Source organism: Rhinolophus ferrumequinum, chromosome 16 (genome assembly GCF_004115265.2).
Source record: "Rhinolophus ferrumequinum isolate MPI-CBG mRhiFer1 chromosome 16, mRhiFer1_v1.p, whole genome shotgun sequence".
Lineage (NCBI taxonomy): Eukaryota > Metazoa > Chordata > Mammalia > Chiroptera > Rhinolophidae > Rhinolophus > Rhinolophus ferrumequinum.
In genome coordinates this window covers 23,403,257-23,427,092 of record NC_046299.1, presented here as the reverse complement: position 1 = coordinate 23,427,092, position 23,836 = coordinate 23,403,257, and the positions used below count along the sequence as shown (strand labels likewise).

Below are 23,836 nucleotides of genomic sequence, written 5' to 3'. Positions count from 1 at the left end.
AGGGCAGCTCAGGATGGTTGCCGGCCACTCACATTGCCGGCCACTCTCCAAAGCACACGACAGCAGGTGGTAGCTCATGCCAACCTCCGGCTGCTCAGGGCAACCCAGCTCCAGGGAGAACTGTTGTTCACAATGCTATAGAGGGCGCAGCTCACTGGCCCAAGTGGGAATCAAACCAGCAACTTGGGCATTAGGAGCACTGGGCTTCAACCACCTGAGCCACCCGGCCGGCCCTCCTTTAGCTTTTTTGGTGACCATGTCACAGACTGTCTTAGTCCTATGAAAACCTCCAGGTATTTTTCATTTGAGTGAGTTTTAAGTCTTCCACATTTTTGCACTTGTGTAGAATTTGTTTTTAAAATTCAAGAGTAAACTTTTTATTGATTGAAAGCTTATTATGTATTAGGTATGGTGCTGAGTTCAATACATAAGGATGACTAGGACAGAATATCAACATATTAGAAATGCAAGCTCTACAAGACTGGGTCTATCATGCTCACTGGGTCTATCCAAGAATCTCCATTTCTTGGAACGATGTCTCCACATGGTTATGTGCTTACTGTTGTTGAATTAGCGAATGAATAGTTTATAAGGGAAGTTTTTCTTATAAGTGAAAAGGCATTTCCCCAATTCACTTATTTTATAAATTCAGATTATTATTATTATTTTTACAACCCTATCATTTTTAGACCAGTGTTTTTTCCATCTAGGGTAGACCCAGTTTCCAAAATGAACTTGTACTGTCCCTTTCAAGGCCAAACTAAATACTTATATGCTTTATTTGCTGGATGGCCATTATGTTCCACTATTGAAGGTCTTTGTAAGTACTTGTTTGACCCTTAATGCAGGGCTTACATCTCATGGTTAGCAGTAGCAGCTCAACTTTCTGAGTGCTAACCCCCTGAGAATTTCCAGAACCGAGTTCTATTGGGCCCTGCCTTGGTGTGGGGGAGAATAAGGTCCTCGGGAGAAGTGTTGCTTAGGAGGACCTTGAAATTCTGCATTCGTCTGTGTAAGGGGCGGCCAGATGCTTATAGGCCCAGCGCCTCTGGGTCGAAATCCATCCCGCAGAGGTCAAATATATGAAATTTAGGGGTGTCCAGTTCTCTAAAACCACAGTTAGGCAGGTCTTAGGAACTCTGTAGAGTCCTCACAGTGTTTCCCAGTATTAATGGGCTACAGCTGAGGCACTGGTCGCCATCTTGCTATGAAATGCCAGGCAAGCGGTCCCTGGCGTCTTTTGGTAACCACGGAGACACCCTTGCCCCTCCCGTTTTTCAGCCTGTCGAGGCTATAAACTACGATTCCCATCAGCTGATTTCCTCTACTAGAAGGATAGTTGTCTAGATTTGGCTTGTCAGTCACCGCGACCCTGCCGCAGTGAACCGCGGGAGTTGCAGTTCGCGGTGGGACCTCACTTTTTGCTGCGTAAAGCTCCAGAACTACAAATCCAGTGAGCCAGTGGGTTTACGCATGCGCACGAAATAGCCGGTCCTCCCTGGCCCCCCTGGCCCCCCTGCGGGTGCCTGAGAGGTAAGAGGGCGGAGGGAAGAAAGAGGAGGCGGGATCCGGGCGCTGCGTTGGCTGCGGCCTGGCACCAAGGGGGCGGCCCCGGCGGAGTGCAGACCCAGTGGCCCCCGGCGATTATGGACCCGGCCGAGGCGGTGCTGCAGGAAAAAGCGCTCAAGTTTATGGTGAGGAGAAGGTGCAGGCCGGGGAATGGTGTTGGCGGTGGCGTTGGCGGCATCGCTGAGGCTCGGGCCTGGACAGCTTGTCCGCCGGAGGAGGGGGCAGCGGGACTGTGGGCCGAGGCCGGCAGCGGGGGCTGCTGAAGGGGACGGGACAGGAGCTCCAGGGAGGCGGGAGGGGGTGGTGGAGAGCACCCGGGGTGGGGGCAGCAGCTCCGCCATCTTGTGGATGAGAGGCCAAGTGACAGCGGGAGCTTAATCGGGGAGGGGGCTCCGGGCGGCGCGCGGGGCCCTGGAGGGAAAGGGGCGTGGGGACAGTTACTGAAGTGCTCGAAGGGGAGACGCGGTGAGGCCGCTGGCAGGGCCTTTCCAGTGCCAGGGTCACGGGTAAGGCTTGGGAGAAGAGGTGCATTCAGGAGTGGGGAAGGGGAGCGCGGAATAGTGGGAGGAAAGAGATTGGGGGGAGGGGGACCGGCAGGGCTGGATGCAGATGGATCTGAGGGTGGAGGAAAGCCAGGGCTGGTGCGAGACTTGTAGTTTTATAAAATGAGGGCGTAGAAATAGCCTTTACCTTCAGGGTGCAATCCCAGCTTGGCCAAACTAATGTTGGCAAACTCTGGAAAGGAAGAGGTCTTAGGAAAATAAGAACTGGGGATGGGGATCTAGGGTTATGGTGACAGTCTCTGGGAAAGGAAGGGGGGTGTTGACTATGAGCCAGAATTACAGATGTCAGAAAAGGGGGTACACATTCTACTTTGAAAGGAGAGGCCAAATATTGTAGTAAGGATGAGGAGATGAAAAGCAAGAGGTTGATTGGTCAAGGAAACCTGGGTTACACGAGATTGGGGGCAAATTAATATTAATAGGGTTAAAACAAAACAAAAGTGCTAAATTGTAGAGATAGTAAAGTGGGGGCCAGGCGCTATATCACTTTCTGGGAAAGGAAAGGCGGTGGAGATTAGAATCACAAGACCTGTGAGTGATGAGATCAGTGGAGAAATTCAGGAGATAAAAGAGGGAATGTCAGTAATGGGAAATGGGAGATGTCACGATTGGTGGTTACTTATCAGTTTTAGGTTGAAGCACACATCAGGAGCTTGGATTGAATTTTGTGGGTGTGTTTAAATCCTTTGGAGCCCAGTTTTTAAACTTTGTGTCATGCTTTTTTTCTATGTTTATGTTTGGCAATTTTTTATAGTCTGATATTTGATGCTTTTAATCTGATGCTTCTTGTATATCCTAGGTGTAAAACCAGACTTTATGGTTACAGCTAAAGAATGATGGGATGCATAGACTTCTACCTTAACAGGTGGCCTTAGGGGCATTGATATTATTTGCAGTCAATACCTTTTCAGAAGTAATTGTAACCTGTCACTACAAATCTTACTTCTTAGTTGTTATTTTGTGTCTTTGCCTGAAAAACCAAAATAAATCTAAATAAACATGGACACTAACCTAATTCCATTTAGTCTTTAACCGGCCCTATTTACAAGAATACATTTTCAGAGACTGGTCAGATTTACTAAAACTTTATTTTGTGTTAGTGCTTTCGAAAACACCTAACTAAAGCTTGAGTGTATTATCAACAAAATTCCATGTTGGAAAAGGTTCTTGAGTTTGTACCCAATGTTGAAATTCTAAAATATTAAGACAAGACTTTGACATTTTTTGGACTTCAAAAGTAAGAGGAAGTTGCTTTATATCTATAGCCAGCTTCTATATTGAAGTCAGAAAAGTGGCAGATGCTTATTTTTATTTTCCTCCTTAGAGGTTGACTTAATCCTAATCTTGACACTTCTGTTAGTTTTATGGAATAGTGTGATTTACAGATCATAAAGAGACATTATGAGATCATCTATTCTCAATCAGACCTCAGTCTAGGAATATTCTCAACTACTTGATCCCTGCTTTGTACCAGTGAGTTGTATTTCGATAATGGTCAGATTCAGTTAAAGTGGATCTGGAGATGGCCATGTAGTAGTTTGCAGCTTTTAGGGCACCACGTGTTATTAAATGTTGAGTCAGTTTCCAGAGAGAGAAGCCAGTTTTTTCTTTAGTTACTTTTATTTTTGACCTTGCCTGCTATTGTGGCTGCTGTTTGAGAAAAGGCCAACTGAAAGAAGGTCACCAAGAATGTCACCTTAATAACTGAAGCAGAGAATGGAGAGTTAGAGATTTGGTATTCTTTTTCAGCTCAGTAACAGCCTTATTATGAATCTGAGTAAGTCTCAACTTGCCTTTGGTCCCATTTACCCTGCTTTGTAACATGTCTGTTTACTTGGAGTCAATTTTGAGATAGGAAGATATTTTATTTGTGCTTGCACCAAGTGATTAGTACACAATACACATGGAAGGGCTATGCTTTTAATCAAATTGATAATTATATAGAGTGTATGGCTTTGTTTTGGCCTTATCTTTCCCTCAGTTGTGAATTATGAATGACAGTTTTTGTGTGGATGCCCTGACTTCCATAGTTTAAGAAAATGCAGTTTGTTAAAAATACCAAGATGAAATGGATATTCCCTTTTACGTATTTTGCTCATTACCACATTAATGTAGTGCTTCAGTTAGGAATTTTGCAATAGAATCTTATTAATGAGACTGCTAATTCAGACTTGCCCATAATTCGCATGTGGTCTAGATTTAAAAGTTTATGCTTGGATACTTGTGAAAAGTAGTTTAACTTCTAGAAACAAATGATATTAAAGAAGTAGTTTACGTTAAATAACCTATATGCTAATATCTCTCATTCAGCTTTAGCAGGTCCTCAAGGATCTTTCCTAATACTTCCTTGGTCAACAAAATTATAATTCCTCAGAAAAGATAATTGGGAACTGGGAGAGGACCTGAGAAGAGAAATGAAAATAATTGAGGGAATGTAGGCACCATATAGGAGAGATATAGTTAAAAAAAACACAAAACTATATATATATATATATATATATATATATATATATATATATATATAAAAAAATGGAAAAGCAAGTTGAGGGATGAATTTTAAATTTATTTAAGAAAATGGACAGGGTAAACCAGTTCCAGAATGTTAGAACTGGGGAAACATTTGAAACTTGGATGAAATAATTTAGGGCATATAAAAGAGTTTTTTATACAGTTGATAGATAAGTGAAACTGTATAAAGATAACTTGCTGTATAACGAAGCACCCCAAAATTTAGTAGCTGAGAAAAACCCAGTTAATTATTTCTTTCAAATCTGTGGTTGACTGATGGGTTTTCTGCTTTCCTTGGTGTTGGCAGGGGCACCCGCAGGATTGGAATGTTCAAAATGGCCACACTCCCGGGGCTGGCGGCTGACTGAGTTCAGCTGGCTCTAAAGGCCTCCAGGCCTCCTTTTTGGGGCCTCCTCTCTCCACCCGGCCTTTGGATTTCCATAGAGCATGGTCCCGCGCTCTGAGGAGGAGCATTCAAGGAGATAGGAAATAGAAGGCAATGAGCCAGTTCTTTCAAGTCCTAGGTTTGAAAGTCTGAGAAGGTCGCTATTGGCCAAAGATAGTCAAGGGCCAGCCCTGCGTCAGAGGGAGGGGCAGTAATCTCCACCTGCAGACATGCACAGTGGCGTGCGTAACACAGGGGGACGTTGCTTGGGGGTGGGTATGCCCTTTTGAGACTGGCTACCATAGATGCTATTCTAGGTGGATGTCCAGGCTAAACATACAAATGGGATCAGCCATATTGTGGGTTTTAACACTAGGACTGCTTTAGAGGCATCTCTTTTCGGAGGTTAACTTCTCAAGGAACGAACATGCTCTCCTTCATGACTTGCCTTAATAATGTTACTCTACACATAATACTGGGTGAATTAATAATGATTCAGTAACTTTTCTTATTTGCTTGAGAAGCATTATATCTAAAAGCAAGAAATTACATTAAAAATAAATACTCAGATTTTTCAGTGTACGGGCTTTTAATTGGTAAGGTTGATTACCAGCTGGTTGGATGAACATTTGAAACCACTTCTTAAAGTTATCAGAGTTTCTCTGTATCCCTTACCTGTTCCCAATTTACATTAGCCTTCAGTTTCTTTTCGGGATACTTTTATACAGTATAGGTATTGGGCTATGAAATTACAAATTAGTGTTTTATATTGTATTCATTTTTTTGATTCATCTTTGTAATAGGTGCACCATAACAAATTACTGGAAGTGATTTATAGATGTGGAATAAAAATTCTGTTTGAATGGTTGTCAGAATTCTTTATTGCTATATTAGAAAATGAACTTTCAAGAGACCACTTGTTATTCTGTATTATTTGTATACTGTTTAAATCCTTAAAGAAAGGAAGCAGATAAGAATTTTTTTTCCTTGCTAAAGCGAGACAGAACATTATGTAAGATCTTCTATTTATTTAATTTTCTTTTTCACAGTTACTCTGACCCTCAGGAGCTCACCTCATCATCTTTTTCCTCTGTTGTGCCTAGGCTGGTCCTCTTATACTCACCAACATACGGTGACAGCCCCTAACCAGTCATTCCAACACCAGCCCATCCTCAGCCTGCCAAGAATCTCCCCAGGTCACAGTCCCACAGGCCCAAGAATAAGGTCAACGCCACTCCTAGCCTGGTGCCCAGGCTTCCCCTGCCCAGCCTCGGCCTCAGCTCAGACCACCCGTGCCCTGCAATGTCCTTCTCCAACTCAAGACTTCTCGTCACAGCTTTCACCTTGATTAGTGCTCACTGACCCCACTACATGTCTCAGGGGCAGGGCGGGTGCAGAATTTATTCATCTTTGTATCTGCAGAGGCCAGCATGACTCCTGGCATGCAGTAGGCACCCAGTAAATACTTGCTCAACTTAATAACTCAGGCTGCATCGCAAATCACCACTGTCGAGGGCACCCTGTCACCTCATCCTGCAGCAGGCCTTCCTTTTCATCTTTACCTTTTGGTTTTCAGTCAGCTATTTAGAATAGAAGTAGGAACTCTTGCTATATATTGACCCTAACCAAAAGATATTCCTAAAGATTCTCTGAAACCTTCATAGGAAATGTCTGTCAATGGAGAGTCAGTTAAGACAGTGGACTCAACCAGGACAAAAAGGGTAGCTAAGCAAGAAGAGCGACAGAAGCCATTTTTCCTTTTCAGAGGTCCTCGAGCTAAAATCTTGATCATGTATAGGTAAGATTATATTATGGTAAATAACATTACAATAAAAAAATGAAACTGAAGAAAGAAAAAAAGTGTTTTTGTGGTATTAAAATATTTTGAACTCCCATCTACTTTCTAGCAATATTTTAATAGAGCACAGAAGTGCTTTCTAAATGTTATAAGAATTCATTGAGGATGAAACAGACAATATTTACCAAAGTTTAACAAGTTGGTCACTATAAAGAAAACTTCTTTTCTTAATAAATCAATCCCAGCATCCTAAAATTGGCAATGGAAGTGGAAAATCTCTGTGAAAATGTGCACTGGATCTTAACAATTTCAGCTAGTATTCCACGTGATTCACCTTGTACTCTCTGATAATTCCCTTTAGTTTCTCAAAGCCTGATAAGAAAGAGAGAGAACATTTTACCAGAGGCTCAGAGATAACAGTGGAATAGATATTGAGAGTAATGTTGAACTAAGAATATGATTTGTCTCTGGGGCACTGTTGTCTTACTTTCTGGATTGCCTTCATATGTGGCCAGTTGGGGAGTGGGGAGCAAGGGAGCAAAAGCCACAGAGCTGGGAGAGAATTCCTGTGTGCCTGAGATAAAACTTTGGAGCTGGAATTTCCTTCTGAGGTCTTGCTCTTTCCTGAGATTTGGCTTTCCTTTTGGGTCTACTTGCCTTCTATTCTCAGGCTTCTGACCTGAGCTGACTGTCAATAGCAGGATAACCATAGTAGTAGAAGTGGGAGAGTTGTGTGTTTTGTTTATTTAAATATGGTCAACCATAAATAACAGTTATCATTTATTTATTGTTTACTGTGTGCTGTTCTAAATGCTCTTCTAACTTTTTTTGCATATATTATTTCATTTATTTCTCCTAATCTGTAAGATAGACTCAATACTATTGTTACCCCATTTTTCAGATGAGAAAACTGATTCCACAGAGGTTAAGTAACTTGCACAAAGTCACTAACAAGAAGCCTGAAGTCAACCCAGGCAGTCTGACTTGAGGACCCTGACTTCAACTATAGTATTTCATCCTTGAAGAGCAGAGAAACAATGGAAATATGACGGCAGTTTCTTTGCTTGTCAGATGGTGGCTGGAGTGGAAGAGTTACTGTAGATTTTATACATATAGATTTTATGATCATTTGAATTACTGAGGAAATGGAATAAAACTTTACAGTTGTCATAGTATCATTGTATCAGTTAGTTATTGCTGTGTGATAAAGAACCACAAAATATGTCATACAGCGATAGATGCTTATTTGCACGAATATGTGGATTTCCTAGGTATTGGATGGTATAGACTGGTATTAGTTGGGTGGCTCTGAACTTGGCTGCTTATTCAGGACTGTTCCACTTGTTATTTTGGGACTCTGACCAAAGAGGCAATGACTTCCCTGGCAAAGCTCTTCTCATAGCTGCAGCAAAAGCAAAATAAAGCAAGTGCAATTGTTCGAGTGCCCTTCAATCATTTGTTGTATCATACCTGCGAATATTCCATTAAACAAAGCAAGTCACGTGGTCAAGCCCAAAGTCAAGGGGCAGGAGGGAGTCATTTGCACAATAATCCACTCTAGTAACAATAATCTATGATCTAGTACAGTTGGTTTACAGAAGAATGGTCAAGAGCTTATTGTGATAGCTGTTGTGCTATTTTTCTGCTTTCCTTTGTTGGCGTTGTCCTGACTAGCACTTTCTCATGTTGGTTATTGAACGACACCTGTTGGTTGGATACTTCGAGAATCACAATTTAATACAGCAGATATCTTTGCATTCATGTTATGTAGGGAAAAAAGGCATATAGAAATAATCAGAATCTTGACTTTCGTCCACAGTAATGCCTTGAAAAGTTTATCAATATCATAATGCTATTCTTTCCTTGGGGAGGGTAAAGTGGATGTTACTCCAGTGGTGTTTGCAACAGAATTTGAATCAAGGTCATACATAATTCCCTAGCAACTCCCTTGGCAGCAGGTTTAGAGCTCCTCAGTCCCTTCGCTGCACCTAGACTTAAGGCTGCAAAAGTATGTGCTGATCTTTTCAGATGTCTGGGACATTCAGGTTTTCTCTGAAAAGTCACAGAGACATCCAGGAATTGTAGCGTGTGGATAATGTTTTTACAGCACAGATGCATTCATTAATCCTTGTACTCAGGAAGTACTATATCAAATTAAACTGTTAATGTGATTATTTGTGAATTGCTGGATTATGGGAAATATTTCAAAATATTTAATGTGAAAATGTTCTAGTAAACACAAAAAAAGAATTACTTAGGTGATTTTTCTTTTCTTCACATTCTTTAATGTTTTCTAAATTTTTCTACAGTGAATATTGTTTTGAAACAGAAAAATTAAAATGTAGTGTATTGAGAGTATATGTTTATTAAACGAGTACTTCATGAACACTGCACTTGAGGGTGGATTGCAGTGTAGCAGGTACACTGACTGGCCAGTGGACTCCCAGTGCTGGCTTGAACAGGCACCTCACTCAGCTCATTTTCTTAACTGGAAATTGGCTATCTGTAGTCTTACCTGCTTATAAAGGGTCTCCTTTTTTTTCTCCTCTCAGTTCATTGTAAATTGTAAATTACCATGTATAACATGTTAATTAATAATTTACACTGTAAAACTCCTATATATATCTCCAAGATTTTCAGTGGAAATTTAGGACTATACGTACCCGAATTGTGTTGGAGCTTTGCATTTTCCTGCTAAATAAATAGTACTTGGCAGAATCAGTGGGCTGAGAACTGAAGTTGAGACCATAATAGTTGGCATGCAACCTGATTTGAAAAAATATGGACATAAACTGAGTGCAAAATGTGTCACATGTGGAAGGAGGTGGTTATGGGGGTAGGTGGGGATGACGATACAGTTAAATAAAACTTCCATCTGCTCTAGAACTTTACAATCTATTGAAAAGATAGGCATTTTAAATCTCTTTAAGGCACACTTTGGTAAATGCCAAAATAGAGGCACAAAGGTCTATAGAAGTTAAGGGAGGGGAAGTTAGTTTTAACTGGAGAGATCTTTGGAAGTTTTAAGGAAGAAGAAAGCTTCATATTGGATCTTGTAGAATAGATTTTGACAGACTTGTTTCTGAGACGGGCAATTCCAGGAAGGGAGTAGTTTGGGCAAAGGCCAGATGATAAGGAGATGGGCAGGCTTAGGGTAAGTAGATAGGTATGGCTTGACCATAAAGGTGCATAGAAAACCAGAAAGAAAACAAACAAGATATGTTGGGAGGCTGGGGAGTTTGGACTGAGTCCAGTTTGTATTTAAGAAGAATATTCTAATGTACTTTGTGTATGTATGTGTCTGTGTAAGCTTTTTATTGCAGTAAAATAAATATACAAAAAAGGGTACAAGTCATTATGCAGCTCATTAGATTTTTACCCAGTGATCATGTCTGTGTAACCATTATCTTATTATCTATAGATTAGTTTTAACTTATTGGTATTCAACCTCACATAAATGGAATCATTCCAGTATATATTCTTTAGTGTCTGACATCTTTTGTCCCACAGTGTGTAAGAAGTTTCATTCACGTTGTTGTTAGTCGTAGTATGTTCATTCTTATTGCTGTGTAGTATTCCACTATGTGAATATACTTCAAATTTTTAGCCATTCTGTTGATGGATATTTGGGTTATTTCCTTTTTGGCTACTGTGAATTGTGCTATTATGGATAATCTTGTATATGTCTTTTCTTGAATATATAAGCACATATTTCTGTTTGGTATTTACCTAGATGTATCAATGCTGGGTCATAGGGTATGGAAATGTTTACCTTTAGTAGGTACTGTGAAACTATTTTTCATTTTACACTTCCTACATTATTAGTATATGAGAGTTGCAGTTGCACTTACTCTTTCTTTCTTTCTTTCTTTCTTTCTTTCTTTCTTTCTTTCTTTCTTTCTTTCTTTCTTTCTCTCTTTCTCTCTTTCTCTCTTTCTCTCTTTCTCTCTTTCTCTCTTTCTCTCTTTCTCTCTTTCTCTCTTTCTCTTTGTCTTTCTTTATTGGGGTGACAATTGTTAGTAAAATTACATAGATTTCAGGTGTAATACAATTCTGTATTACATCATCTATAAATCCCATTGTGTGTTCACCACCCAGAGTCAGTTCTCCTTCCATCACCATATATTTGATCCCCCTTACCCTCATCTCCCACCCCCCCACCCCCCTTACCCTCTGGTAACCACTAACTATTGTCTGTGTCTCTATTGTTTCTCATTTGTTTGTTTCTCTATTGTTTCTCATTTGTTTGTCTTGTTCTTTTGTTTTTGGTTTATATACCACATATCAGTGAAATCATATGGTTCTCTGCTTTTTCTGTCTGATTTATTTCGCTTAGCATTATACTCTCAAGATCCATCTATGTTGTCACAAATGTTCCTATGTCATCTTTTCTTACCGCCGAATAGTATTCCATTGTGTATATATACCACAACTTCTTTATCCATTCATCTATCGAAGGACATTTTGGTTGTTTCCATGTCTTGGCCACCGTAAACAAAGCTGCAATGAACATTGGAGCACATGTGTCTTTATGGATAAATGTTTTCAGATTTTTTTGGTAGATACCCAGGAAAGGGATTGCTGGGTCATATGGTAATTCTATTCGTAATTTTTTGAGGAACCTCCACACTGCCTTCCATAACGGCTGCACCAGTCTGCATTCCCACCAACAGTGTATAAGGGTTCCTTTTCTCCACAGCCTCTCCAACACTTATTCCTATTTGTCTTGTTGATGGTAGCCATTCTGACTGGGGTGAGGTGATATCTCATTGTGGTTTTTATTTGTATTTCTCTGATGACTAGTGACGTTGAACATTTTTTCATATGTCTATTTGCCATTTGCATGTCCTCTTTGGAGAAATGTCTCTTCAGGTCGTCTGCCCATTTTTCAGTTGGGTTGTTTGTTTTTTTTCTTGTTGAGTTTCATGAGTTCCTTGTATATTTTGGATATTAGCCCCTTATCGGAGGCATTGTTTGCAAAAATCTTCTCCCATTCAGTTGGTTGCCTCTTTATTTTGTCGATGGTTTCTTTTGCTGTGCAGAATCTTTTAAGTTTCATGTAATCCCATTCATTTATTTTAGCTTTTACTTCCCTTGCCTTTGGAGTCAAATTCATAAAATGCTCTTTGAACCCAAGGTCCATAAGTTTAGTACCTATGTTTTCTTCTATGCAGTTTATTGTGTCAGGTCTTATGCTTAAGTCTTTGATCCATTTTGAATTAATTTTGGTACAGGGTGACAGATAGCAGTCCAGTTTCATTCTTTTGCACGTGGCTATCCAATTCTCCCAGCACCATTTATTGAGGAGGCTGTCTTTTCTCCATTGTATGTTTTTTGCTTCTTTGTCAAAAATTATCTGCCCATATTTATGTGGTTTTATTTCTGGGTTCTCAATTCTATTCCATTGGTCTATGTGTCTGTTTTTCTGCCAGTGCCATGCTGTTTTGATTATTGTAGCCTTGTAGTACAAGCTGAAGTCAGGGAGTGTGATACCTCCAGTATTGTTCTTTTTTCCTAAGATTGCTTTGGCTATTCGGGGTCTTTTGTGGTTCCAAACAAATTTGATGATTTTTTTGTTCTATTTCTTTAAAAAATGTCATTGGGATTTTGATGGGAATTGTATTAAATCTGTATATTGCTTTGGATAATATGGCTGTTTTAAATATGTTGATTCTTCCAATCCATGAGCATGGAATGTCTTTCCATTTCTTTGTGTCTTCAATTTCTTTGAAAAATGTCTTATAGTTTTTAGCATATAGGTCTTTCACGTCCTTGGTTAAGTTTATTCCTAGGTATTTTATTCTTTTTGCTGCAATTGCAAAAGGAATTGTTTTTTGTATTTCTTTTTCTGAGATTTCATTGTTAGTATATAGGAATGCAATGGACTTTTGTACATTGATTTTGTAGCCGGCAACTTTACTGTATTCGTTGATTGTTTCTAATAGCTTTTTGGTGGAGTCTTTAAGGTTTTCTATATATAGCATCATGTCATCTGCAAAGAGTGGCAATTTAACTTCTTCATTCCCAATTTGGATGCCTTTTATTTCTTTCTCTTGCCTGATTGCTCTGGCAAGGACTTCCAACACTATGTTGAAAAGCAGAGGTGATAGGGGACAGCCCTGTCCTGTTCCTGAACAAAGGGCTTCAGTTTTTCACCATTAATTATGAGATTAGCTGAGGGTTTGTCACATATGGCCTTTATTATGTTAAGATATTTTCCTTCTATACCTGTTTTATTAAGTGTTTTAATCATAAATGGATGTTGTATCTTGTCACATGCTTTTTCTGCATCAATTGATATAATCATATGATTTTTGTCCTTTATTTTGTTTATGTGATGTATCACATTAATGGATTTGCGGATGTTGAACCATCCTTGTGCCCCGGGGATGAACCCCACTTGGTCGTGATGAATAATCTTTTTAATGCATTGTTGTGCACATTCTTTTAACACTCACTTGGTATTGTCTTTTCGTTTTAGATTAGTGGTTATTGTCTTACTGTTTTAATTTGCATTTCCTTAATGACTATTGTAAACAAGCACCTTTTTAGGCTTATTGGCTGTTTAGATGTATCCTCTTTTTGTGAAGTTGTCTGTTCAATCCTTGGTCATTTTTTTCTATTGGATTGTTTGCCTTTTTCTTATTGATTCATTCCTTATACAGTAGTACCCCCTTACCTGCAGAGGATATGTTCCAAGACCCCCAGTGGATGCCTGAAACTGTGGATAGTACTGAACCCTGTATATACTGGCTTTTCCTATACATTCATACCTGTGATAAAGTTTAATTTATAAATTAGGCACAGTAGAAGATTGACAATAACAACTAATAAAATAAATAATTATAATATACTGTAATAAAAGTTATGTGAACATTGTCTCAAAATATTTTCTTATACTATATTCACCCTTTTTGTAATGATGTGAGATGATACAATGCCAACATATTGAGATAAAGTGAGGTACTCAGAACGGCATGCAATTTAAAACCTATGAATTGTTTCTTTCTGGAATTTTCCATTTAATATTTTCAGACCACAGTTGACCTTGGGTAACAAACTGCCAAACGTGAAACTGGATAAGGGAGGACTACTGTATTCTGAAAAATACAAATCTTTCGTCAAGGAAACGGTGTTTTTGTAGGAACACAATGTTTTGTTTTCACTTTTTCACTTGAGACCAGTAAAAGATGTCAAAAGATTTTGTACTACCTTCACAGCATTTACAGGGTTAGCAAGTTTTTTTTTTCTACGTACCAATACTTGAAAAAGAATCACTACTATTAGTACCATCATTTTATAAAAGAAAGACTTACTTTAATGCCACAAAAGTAGAAAGGATATAATCACAGAATGAAGGAAGCTCTTTGAGGTAGGCAGACTAATGTACCCTTACCCCCTAAAAAGTCCACTCTAATCCTTAGAACCTGTGAATATGTTAAATGACATTGCCAACGGGCATTAAGTTTGCTAATCAGTTGACCTTAAGATAGTAGATTATCCTGGATTATCTGGGCTAGGGGCAGTGTAATCACAGGGACCTTAGCAGAAGAGGGTGTCAGTCAGAGTGATACTATGTGAGAACACAATCCTCTATTGCTGGCTTTAAGATGAGGGAAGAGAGCCATAGCCAAGGGCTGTGAGCAGCCTCTAGGAGCTGGAATGGACAAGCTAGAGCCTCCAGAACAGATCACAGCCCCGTCAACACCTTGATTTCAGTGAGACCCATTTCAGACTTCTGAACTACAGAACTGTAAAATAATAAACTTAGGTTATTTTATTGTTATTTATAAATATGTGGTAATTTGTTATAGCAGCCATGGAAAACTAAAATGTACAGTCTTAAGAGAAGATAGTTACCCTAATTCATGTGTGTGTGTCTCACAAATGCGTGCACGTGCACACACACACACACACACACACACACACACAGTATCTTTATTTTTAGTGTTTGGTAACTATTCAGTGCAGTTCTTTCTCTTAACATTTAATTTTGAATCAACTTCAGAATTGTGGAAAAGTTTAAAGTACAATGCAAATAGCATTTTTCCTGAATCATTTGAGGGTAAGTTGTCACATCATCACCAAATGTTTTAGTGTATATTTTCTACAAACAAGGACATTCTACATAACTATAACATACCCATCAAAACTGGGAAGTTAACATACAGTACAATTACAGATCTAACCCTTAGACCCCATTAAAACTTTGCCAGTTGTTCTGGTAATGTTCTCTTTTTTTGCTTCAGAAAGCTTTATTGTTTTAGTCTGGTCCGTGGCATGGGAGAGGGCTCTGGGGTGCTTAGAAGGGTGCCTAGTAGTTGTCGGGAGAGGCTCAGGCAGAAGCCCACCACCAGGGGGATGTAAAGGGGCCCGTCCAAGGCTTCTGGACTCCAGAGGCTCCGAGTCATGCTTGAGAGTGAGCCTTTTGAAGAGATACTTGCCCAGCCCAGCCTGGCGGCCGGCCAGCCTTGGGTAGGTCAGTCAGGTGGTTGCCCATCTTGATGAGTTTTGCCGCCTCATCTAGGAAGTGGCTCTCCGGGAGTGACAGAGATGGGGGTCTGTGCGGGCAGAACGCAGGCCTGCAGATCCAAAGGGCCTAGTTCAGGTTCTTCTCCATGACCGTGGTGGCTTCCATGGCATCCTGAGTTTTACCCCCGTCATCTTGGGAAGGTTTCTGCAGATCCTGGAGGAGGGCGTGGCTGCCATGCTGGTTTTACATCTTCAGGAGACGCTTGGCGCCTTTGCGCTTCTTGGCGGAAGAGGTGGCCCACATCCTTCAGAGCCACATTGTCCTGGTTGAAATAGAAGCCCAGAGAGAGGTAGGTGTAGGAGGTGCAGGCGGCCCAGGCGGCTGACAGTGGCCCTTAATGGAATAATGCTGACGAACGTGGGAGTTCAGGGTTCCTCGGCAATAAAGAATGAAGCTCAAAAAAAGGTGTTTGCTGGTCTTGGAGGCCAGATGGCTGAGATGTTTTTGAAGGTTGTAACTGGAAAAGAGATTAGAGAGTGGTGGGAGGCTGGAAGAAGGGGGATCCCTGGGCCTGTTTCATCCAAACACTGTCGAAGCAAGAGGCAGATGGGGGGACCTCCAAGCGTACTGCCTCAATAATGTTCCTTATAACAAAAGGATCCAACCCAAAATCATGCATTGAATTAATTGTCACGTTTCTTTAGTCTCCTTTAATCTGGAATGGTTCCTTCCCCAATTTTCTTTGATTTTCATGACTATGGCAATTTTGAAGGCTAGTTATTTTGTAGATTGGTCTCTCAATTTTGATTGATGATGATTCCTCATGATGATATCAAGGTTATGTATTCTTGGCAGAAGTCCCACAGAAGTGATGCTGAGTTCTCTTTGTAATAAGTATGAGAAGGTATTTTGGAAACATGTAACTATTCGATTCATCAGATATTCATTCAATATATATTTATAACAGAATGGACTTAAGAACTCCTGTCTTATTTGATGGGTTATAATCCAATACTATCATTTATTTGGATGCTTATAAATTGTTTTTCTATTTGGCCATTGAGTGTTTTCAAGCTGATTCCTTTGTCTTTTTTATGTATTCCCATCATTCTTTGAGCATTTTCTTATTTTCTGGTATAAGAAGATATTAGGCTCATCTTGTACTTTTTTGCTTCAGCTCTGGAATCAGTAATTTATTCAAGGAGCCCTGGTTTCTTTTGCTAGAAAATGATATTTGGAAGTCAAGGTCTGGGTGTCAGGTGTGCTCATTGCTGTTGGGTTGTCATTGCTCCCAGGCCCACTCCCTGGACAGAGGTAGGAAACATATGTATATGTAAACACACACACACACACACACACACACACACACAACTCAGTTTTATCTACCTATTTATTTAAAACCATGAATTCACACTGATACCTCCAATTCTAGTCTAACACCACAGGGTTTGTTCAATAGTTTCCTTTTATAATTTTACCTCCCTTTTCTGATAGTTGGCTCTTATTATCCTCAACATATTTTCTTAATCAACCCTCCAGGATGTGACAAATCTCTTCCGTTGTTGCTGTTCCTGATACCCACCACATGGATGCCATCCTTACCTTACCAGGCTCTAAAATCCCATATCAGGCTGCTGTGCCTACCCCCGTGTTTGAACACCCTTCTCATGTCAGGCTCTGATACCCTGCACTAGGTTGCTCTCCTCACTCCATTTGGACTCCAGCACCCTGTGTTGGGCTACCACGGTGCCATATTCCTGTATGGACATCCTCTTTATTTTGCTAGGGATCTGACATACTGCAGGAGATCACTGCTGATCCTACCACTTCATCTCGTGTAGACACCTGTTTTGCTTGGCCCTAACTAAATTGAATACAGGTTTTTCATCTTGCAAAACTGAAACTAGTATTCATTAAATAACAACTCTCCAGTTCCCCCTTCCCCCAGCCCTGGCAACCACCATTCTGCTATGTTTCTATGGATTTGAGTACTCTAGATACCTCATATAAATGGAATCGTATAGTGTTAGTCTTTTTGTGTGACTAGCTTATTTTTCATAGCATAATGTCCTCAAGGTTCATCCATGTTGTAGCATGTGTCAGAATTACCTTCCTTTTTAAGGCTGAATGATATTCTGTGGTATATACATGCCACATTTTGTTTGTCCGTTCTTCTCTTGCCGGACAGTTAGGGTATTTCCACCTTTCAGCTATTGTGAATAATGCTGCTCTGACCGTGGGTCTACAAATATTTCTTCAAGACTCTGAAAAGCATTATTGTTTTACCTTTTACATTTAGATCTACACTCCATCTGGAATTAATTTTTGTGTTTGGCATGAGGTAGACAACAGAATTCCGTTTTTTTTTTTCTTTTATATCCAGTTGATCGAGTGCCATTTATTGAAAAGATTGCTCTTTCTCTGTTGCATTGCATTGTCACTTGTTATATACTATCTGTCTGTGTGTGCGGGCCTGTTTCTAGGACTCTATCTTCTGTTCTATTGGTCTATTTAGTCTTGTGCCAATATCACACTTTCTTAATTATTATATTTTTATATCAATTCTTGATATCTAAGAGTATATGCCCTCCTCTACCCCTACCCCTCTGCAAAACTGCATTAGCCATTCTTGGCTCTTTGCATTTCCATACACCAGGGGGGTGCCAAAAGCATGTATACACATGACTTGTATTCATCTTTTGTTATCGGTATATATTGAGTATTACGATTTTAATACAATTTTTTCAATTTTTAAAATGTGTGTACATTTTTTTGGCACCCTCTGTATATTGAAATCAGCTTGTTAATTTCCACAAAACATCCTACTGTGGTTTCTATTGGAATTACATCGGATCTATATATAAATTTGGGGAGAACTGAAATCTTAACACTATTGAGTTTTACAATCCATGAAAATGGTATATCTTTTTATTTATTTGGGTCTTTAATTTTTCTATGTAGAAGTTTTTGTACATCCGTTGTTAGATTTATTCCTAGGTACTTGGTGTTTTTCAGTGCTATTTTTAAAATTTAATTTTCTGTTGGATGCTGATAGTGTAAAGGTTTTAAATCCGAGGTCCCCATTCCAGGTATAAACACATGGGAGTACTTTTTTCTGAAAAGTCTATAATTTACATCTGAATCTGATTCTCACTGGGAACAGTAACAACAAAGAAGATTAAATACCACTTTAGCAGTTTGATTTAGAGTGTATTGGATTAGGGAGCAAGGAACAGTCAGAGTCAAGGAGACCACTTAAAGGCTGTATAATAGTCTAGGCAAGAAGCCATGTGGGCTTGAGCTAGGGCAGTAGGTATGGACAGAAGGAAAGACATTTAAGGGATATTCTGGAGACAGAATGAATAAGGTTTGCCTAGAGTAGGATAGGAGAAGTGAAAAAAAAAGTAAAATATGGCTGGTGTCAGGCATGTTCAGGGCCTGAACATTTAGTTAAAGGGACAGTTGCCATAGCAATAGGTATGGGAAAATGAGTGTTTGGTGAGTAAAGATGTTGGAGTAGTCCCCAACTTTAATAAGAAGACTAAATTTAAGACATTCACATAGATAAATGATATGATATTTGGGGTTTGCTTTGAGATTTGGAAGGTGAAAGAAAAGCTGAGTGATGGGGGATTCATTATATACTGTCCCAGACTTTTCTGTATATAGGTATAAATGTATTCATGATAAGGTTAAAAAGAAAAGATTTATTCACAGAGAGTGAGCTACACTGAAGTTCTCTGGACCAGCTCTACTCAAATTCCTGTGTGATAGAAATACAAGATTCATCTAAACATGATGTTTGGTTTTGGAGTAATTTCGTAATCACTGTCTATTGTACTAGGGACACTGTTTTATGAAGATTAGCCAGATAAGGTGGTCCAAAGCTACAGAGCGGGGCCAGGCTAACGGAGGTAGGCCAAGTGCTGGGGGTGGCTAGCAGTTGAGAGGAAAATTAGCCAGGCAGATGGAACATGATATTTACTGGCAACCCAACCAGATTTGTGGACTCAGTGAAGTTTAGCAAGGGATTTCATGGGGAGATAGTGACAAGGAGCCTGGATGCAGATATTCTGGGGGAGATCCAGACAGGCAGGGAGCACCAGTGAGTTGAAAACAGGTGGCAAGTTCCACATTTCAAGTTTGGGCTCTAAAGTGGAACTGAAATACCCAGCAAGGAACTAAATAAAGAATTCATTCATTTAATTAATTCATCCAACCTATACTCATTAGTGCCCACTGCAATAGTCCTATACTAACCATAAGAATTATTGGAGAGCATGTGAAAACGTAGTGCAGATTCTCAGTTCCTCTCCCCTCTGCTTAATTTGGTAGGCCTCAAGAATCTGTATGTTTAATAAGCTTCTCAGTGTTTCTGATGCAGATATTTCTCAGATCACGCTTTGACAGAATGTCTAGTTCACTGTGTCCTGGCCAGTGTACCAACACAGAGGGAGTGGGAGAAATATCGTGGCTAAAACTAGAGTAAAAGGTGAGGCCTTGTACATGGGGAACGTAGCAGGAAGGAACTGAAGTAGCTGGAATCAAGAGTGAAGGCAGGTTGTAATCATTTTGAATATATAAGTGTATTAAATCAAAATGTATACCTTAAACTTGCACAATGCCCATTATATCTCAATAAAACTGGAAAAAAGAGTGAAAGCAGAGTGAGACAAAACTTATGCCAGAGGCTTGGGATCTGGTTAGTAATAAGTTGGTTTCTAAAAAGAATTTACTTCCGGGGGCTGTTTGCAGCTAGAGAAATTGGTAAACTATTGGTAAACTAGGGCAGAGAAATAAACAAGATATTGCATTTATAAGATCTAGATCTGGAAGAACAATTGCAACATCCCCAAATGGGGCCACTCTACATATTTTAGGGTCACATCACATTACAGCTGGTAGTCCTTTCTGGTGCTATGAAAAGTTTGCGGATAGTTCTAACATTACTTTTTTTTTTTTTTTAATTGAGGAAGGGGAACAGGACTTTATTGGGGAACAGTGTGTACTTCAGGACGTTATCCAAGTCAAATTGTTGTCCTTTCAGTCTTAGTTGTGGAGGGCGCAGCTCAGCTCCAGGTCCAGTTGCCGTTGCTAGTTGCAGGGGGCGCAGCCCACCGTCCCTTGTGGGACTCGAGGAATCGAACTGGCAACCTTGTGGTTGAGAGCCCACTGGCCCATGTGGAAATCGAACAGGCAGCCTTTGGAGTTAGGAGCATGGAGCTCTAACCGCCTGAGCCACCGGGCCGGCCCTCTAACATTACTTTTGTTAATATTCTATGACCCTATCACATATGTGAAAATAAATGACAACAGATTACCTCAACAGTTGTTTTACAATGCTCTTAAGTAGAAGTAATGTCAAGGAATGAAGGCAGAATTTTGAGGAATTGATGAAAGATTAGTCTCTTGTACAACTACATAGACTGGAGTTGTTCTTTTGAGCAAGGGCCTCACACTGACGTCAGGTGAGAAACGCATAGCCTAGGCTCTCTGGGTAGTGAGAGATACCATATGAAGAGGTCTTTTTATCTCTATCCCTTGGATCATAATCACCATTAGCCACAGCATTTTTAAAATAGAAGAAGATGTAGTTTGATACAATCAAACGAGGTAAATGTGAAGGTGCTTTCTAGGCCACAAGCATATGGTGGTGGTGATACTTGTATAACGGAACTCTAACACAACATAATTCACACGTATTCCCAAGGTTTATCCAATAGGCATTCCACCCCTATTTCATTTTACTGTTTAAACATACGAGTGCTGCTGTGCTCAAGTTTTTGGTCTTAGTTCTTTTTAAAAAATTACATTGAGTAAAACTAATTTTTTTTAGCGTACAGGTCTCAATATTTTAACACATGTATAGATTTATGTAAGCACTGTCACAATCAGAATACAGATCAGTTCCATTCTCCCCCCCCCAAAAAAAAAATATTCCCTTGTCCTATCCCCTCAACTCTAACTCCTAGGAACTGTGACCTATTCTCCCTTTGGTTTTATCTTTTTGAGAATATCATATAAATGGAATCATACAATATGTAATCTTTTGCTACTGACTTCTTTCACTCAACATACCTTTGAGATAGATTCATCCAAGTTGTTGCATGTATCAATAATCCATTCCTTTTTATTGCTTAGTAGTCTAATGTATGGATTGTATCACGTGTAGTTTATCCATTTGGGTTGTTTCCAGTTTTTGGTGATTATAAATAGAGCTGCTATAAATACTTGTGTATAGGTTGGTGTGAACATAAATTTTCACTTCTCTAATGTAAGTACCCAGGATGGGAATTGCTGGATCATATGGTCAGTTTATGTTTAACTGTATAAGAAACTACCAAACTATTTCCCAGAGTGGCTGTACCATTTTGCTTTCCCACAAGTAAGTAATATATGAGAGTTTTAGTTGCTCTGCATCTTTGCTAGCACTTGGGATTGTCAGTATTTTTTATTTTAGCCATTCTAATAGGTATGTAGTAGTATCTTCCTGTGGTTTTAACTTGGCATTTCCCTAATACATGCCTCGATTCTTGATGACTATTGGGATCAAACACAAAAGATAATCATCAGAAGAATGGTCATCAGAATGATATGCTTAAATTTAACATTCTATGAAAGACTACCTGTGAATATTTTTAAAAGGAGCTATGCTAATGAATGTTCATGGTTTTTCAAGGAAGTGTGAGGTACTCTGAAACCTATTTACAAAGTTTCAAGTAAGCCCTGTGACAGTGAGAGTGACTTAAGAATATTTTTTTTTGCTCGTGGCTTTTGGTGTTATGTAGAACATTTGTGGCTTTTAATAAACTGAGAAGAGAGGCAAATGAAAAAGAAAACTATCTGATCATCCTATAATTTTTTTTTAAAATAAAGCAAACTAAGTGAGAAACATTCATGGTCATGATCATGACCAACATTTACTGATCTGCTGTTCCTGGTAGCATAGGTCAGTGGTATGATTTTGAATAACTTGCTTATTCAGGGAAATAATTTAGATAGATGAAAGGAGGGCATTCCCTTGAGTGTTATGTTTGTTTGGCCCCCTTCTACTTCTCCCTTCGTAAATCTTCCGGAGCAGCTTATAAGAAGCTAACCAAATAATTGCTAAATAAATGTTCAGCGTTTATTTTACTTGGTTATTAGCTTGAGGTCAAATTTGTTTAATGAGTAAATATGGAAGAGTTAATTTTTTTTTAACTCTTTGAATGCATACTTGCTGATCATTGCTGTCACTCCCATTTTATGAAGCTGGAATGTAATTTTCTTGGTTTTAAGGACTGGAGAGGTTTATAGTTATTGAATCTTTGTTTTGATGTTGTTAGGCCTGTCAGTACTTTTTTGGATCCCAAGTTCTCAGTTAGGAAATAGCCTCTCGATTATACCTTGTTTTCATGGGAAAATATAGTCCACTTTGAAGTGTTTCCAGTAATACATTGCTGCAGAAATAGGCTGTCAGTGGTGACTCAGGTTAGTGTTCAGTGTAACTTAGAAAAGGTGACTTAAGTAGAAGAACATTGATGTATCTGCTTTTCAAATTGCAGTGAATTATCATGACAGCTTATAAGATCTACTTCATTCTCTCTTGGAATTTTGCCTCACCTTACAAATTTTACATGATATGAGTTAAAAATGGACAATTTAAAAGTTAGTCAAATGAATTCACTGAAAAGAATCCTGCCTTATCAAATCATGCTTCTAAAGGTTTTTCACGCCCTCCAGTCATATCCAGGTATGGTGTTTTGAAAATCAGAATGATTGCTTGAGCTTTTATCAGAGATTGAGAAACTCTTTTTATTCAGGTATGTGTCATCTTTGATTATATGGTAATCTTCTGGATGTAATCCCTTTACCCAACGTATTCTGACTGCATCAACATACTCTGTAATCCTTGTTACGTTTATATGTGGTCATGTGGAAAAGTGTTTCTTAAGTATTCTTAAATGTGTTTTACCAATATCTTGTGGAAAAATATAATTTTTTTAAAGTATTCATGTTAAGAATTAAAAATGATGCTTATCTCATTTGGACCTGTATCTCTTATTGTATCATTAAAGTGTAGGTACAGTATATAAGAATTCATTCTATAGGATCAACTGTGACTTTGATTTAAATATATTATAAATTATACATGGAAGCCTGCATAAGATACTACATTTTTTTTTCCAAAGAAGCTTCTTTAAATGGTTCTGTTAAGTGTAAGAATGTTCTGATGATTATCTTTTTAATTAAAATGGGAAATCTTTGTTTAAAGTGGCATTCTTTTTTTATGGCCTGTTACAGTCTCTGTAACAATCATTTCTTAAGTCTGAACGTTTTATTTCCAGGAATCCATTTATATAAAACTATGTTTAGACTTAATTAAGGAACGATTCTTACAAAGCTTGTAAATAGCCAGGAAAAAAGGGACCGAAAATAAAACTGACATTCACATTTAACAAAATGATTGTAACAAGGTATGTAATAAGCTATAAAAATACAATAAATCCCTTTTTATAAGAGTTCATATTTTTTGATCCTTGTTTTCAAGGGTATTTAAG

General features: G+C 39.0%; 1 protein-coding gene across 5 annotated transcripts in view; it reads left to right on the top strand.

Moving 5' to 3' along the window:
- The first annotated feature begins 1,511 nt into the window (after positions 1–1,511).
- The window catches only part of BTRC (beta-transducin repeat containing E3 ubiquitin protein ligase), a 164,233-nt gene continuing 141,908 nt past the window's right edge, over positions 1,512–23,836 (top strand). For 4 of the 5 annotated variants that reach the window (XM_033130373.1, XM_033130372.1, XM_033130371.1 and 1 more), the window contains exon 1: positions 1,512–1,694. In XM_033130373.1, the coding sequence (XP_032986264.1) occupies positions 1,647–1,694 (48 nt within the window). In that variant the 5' untranslated portion in view covers positions 1,512–1,646. Of the gene's footprint in view, positions 1,695–2,010; positions 2,076–23,836 lie in introns of those variants that run through there. The other variant, XM_033130369.1, reaches the window with a different exon arrangement.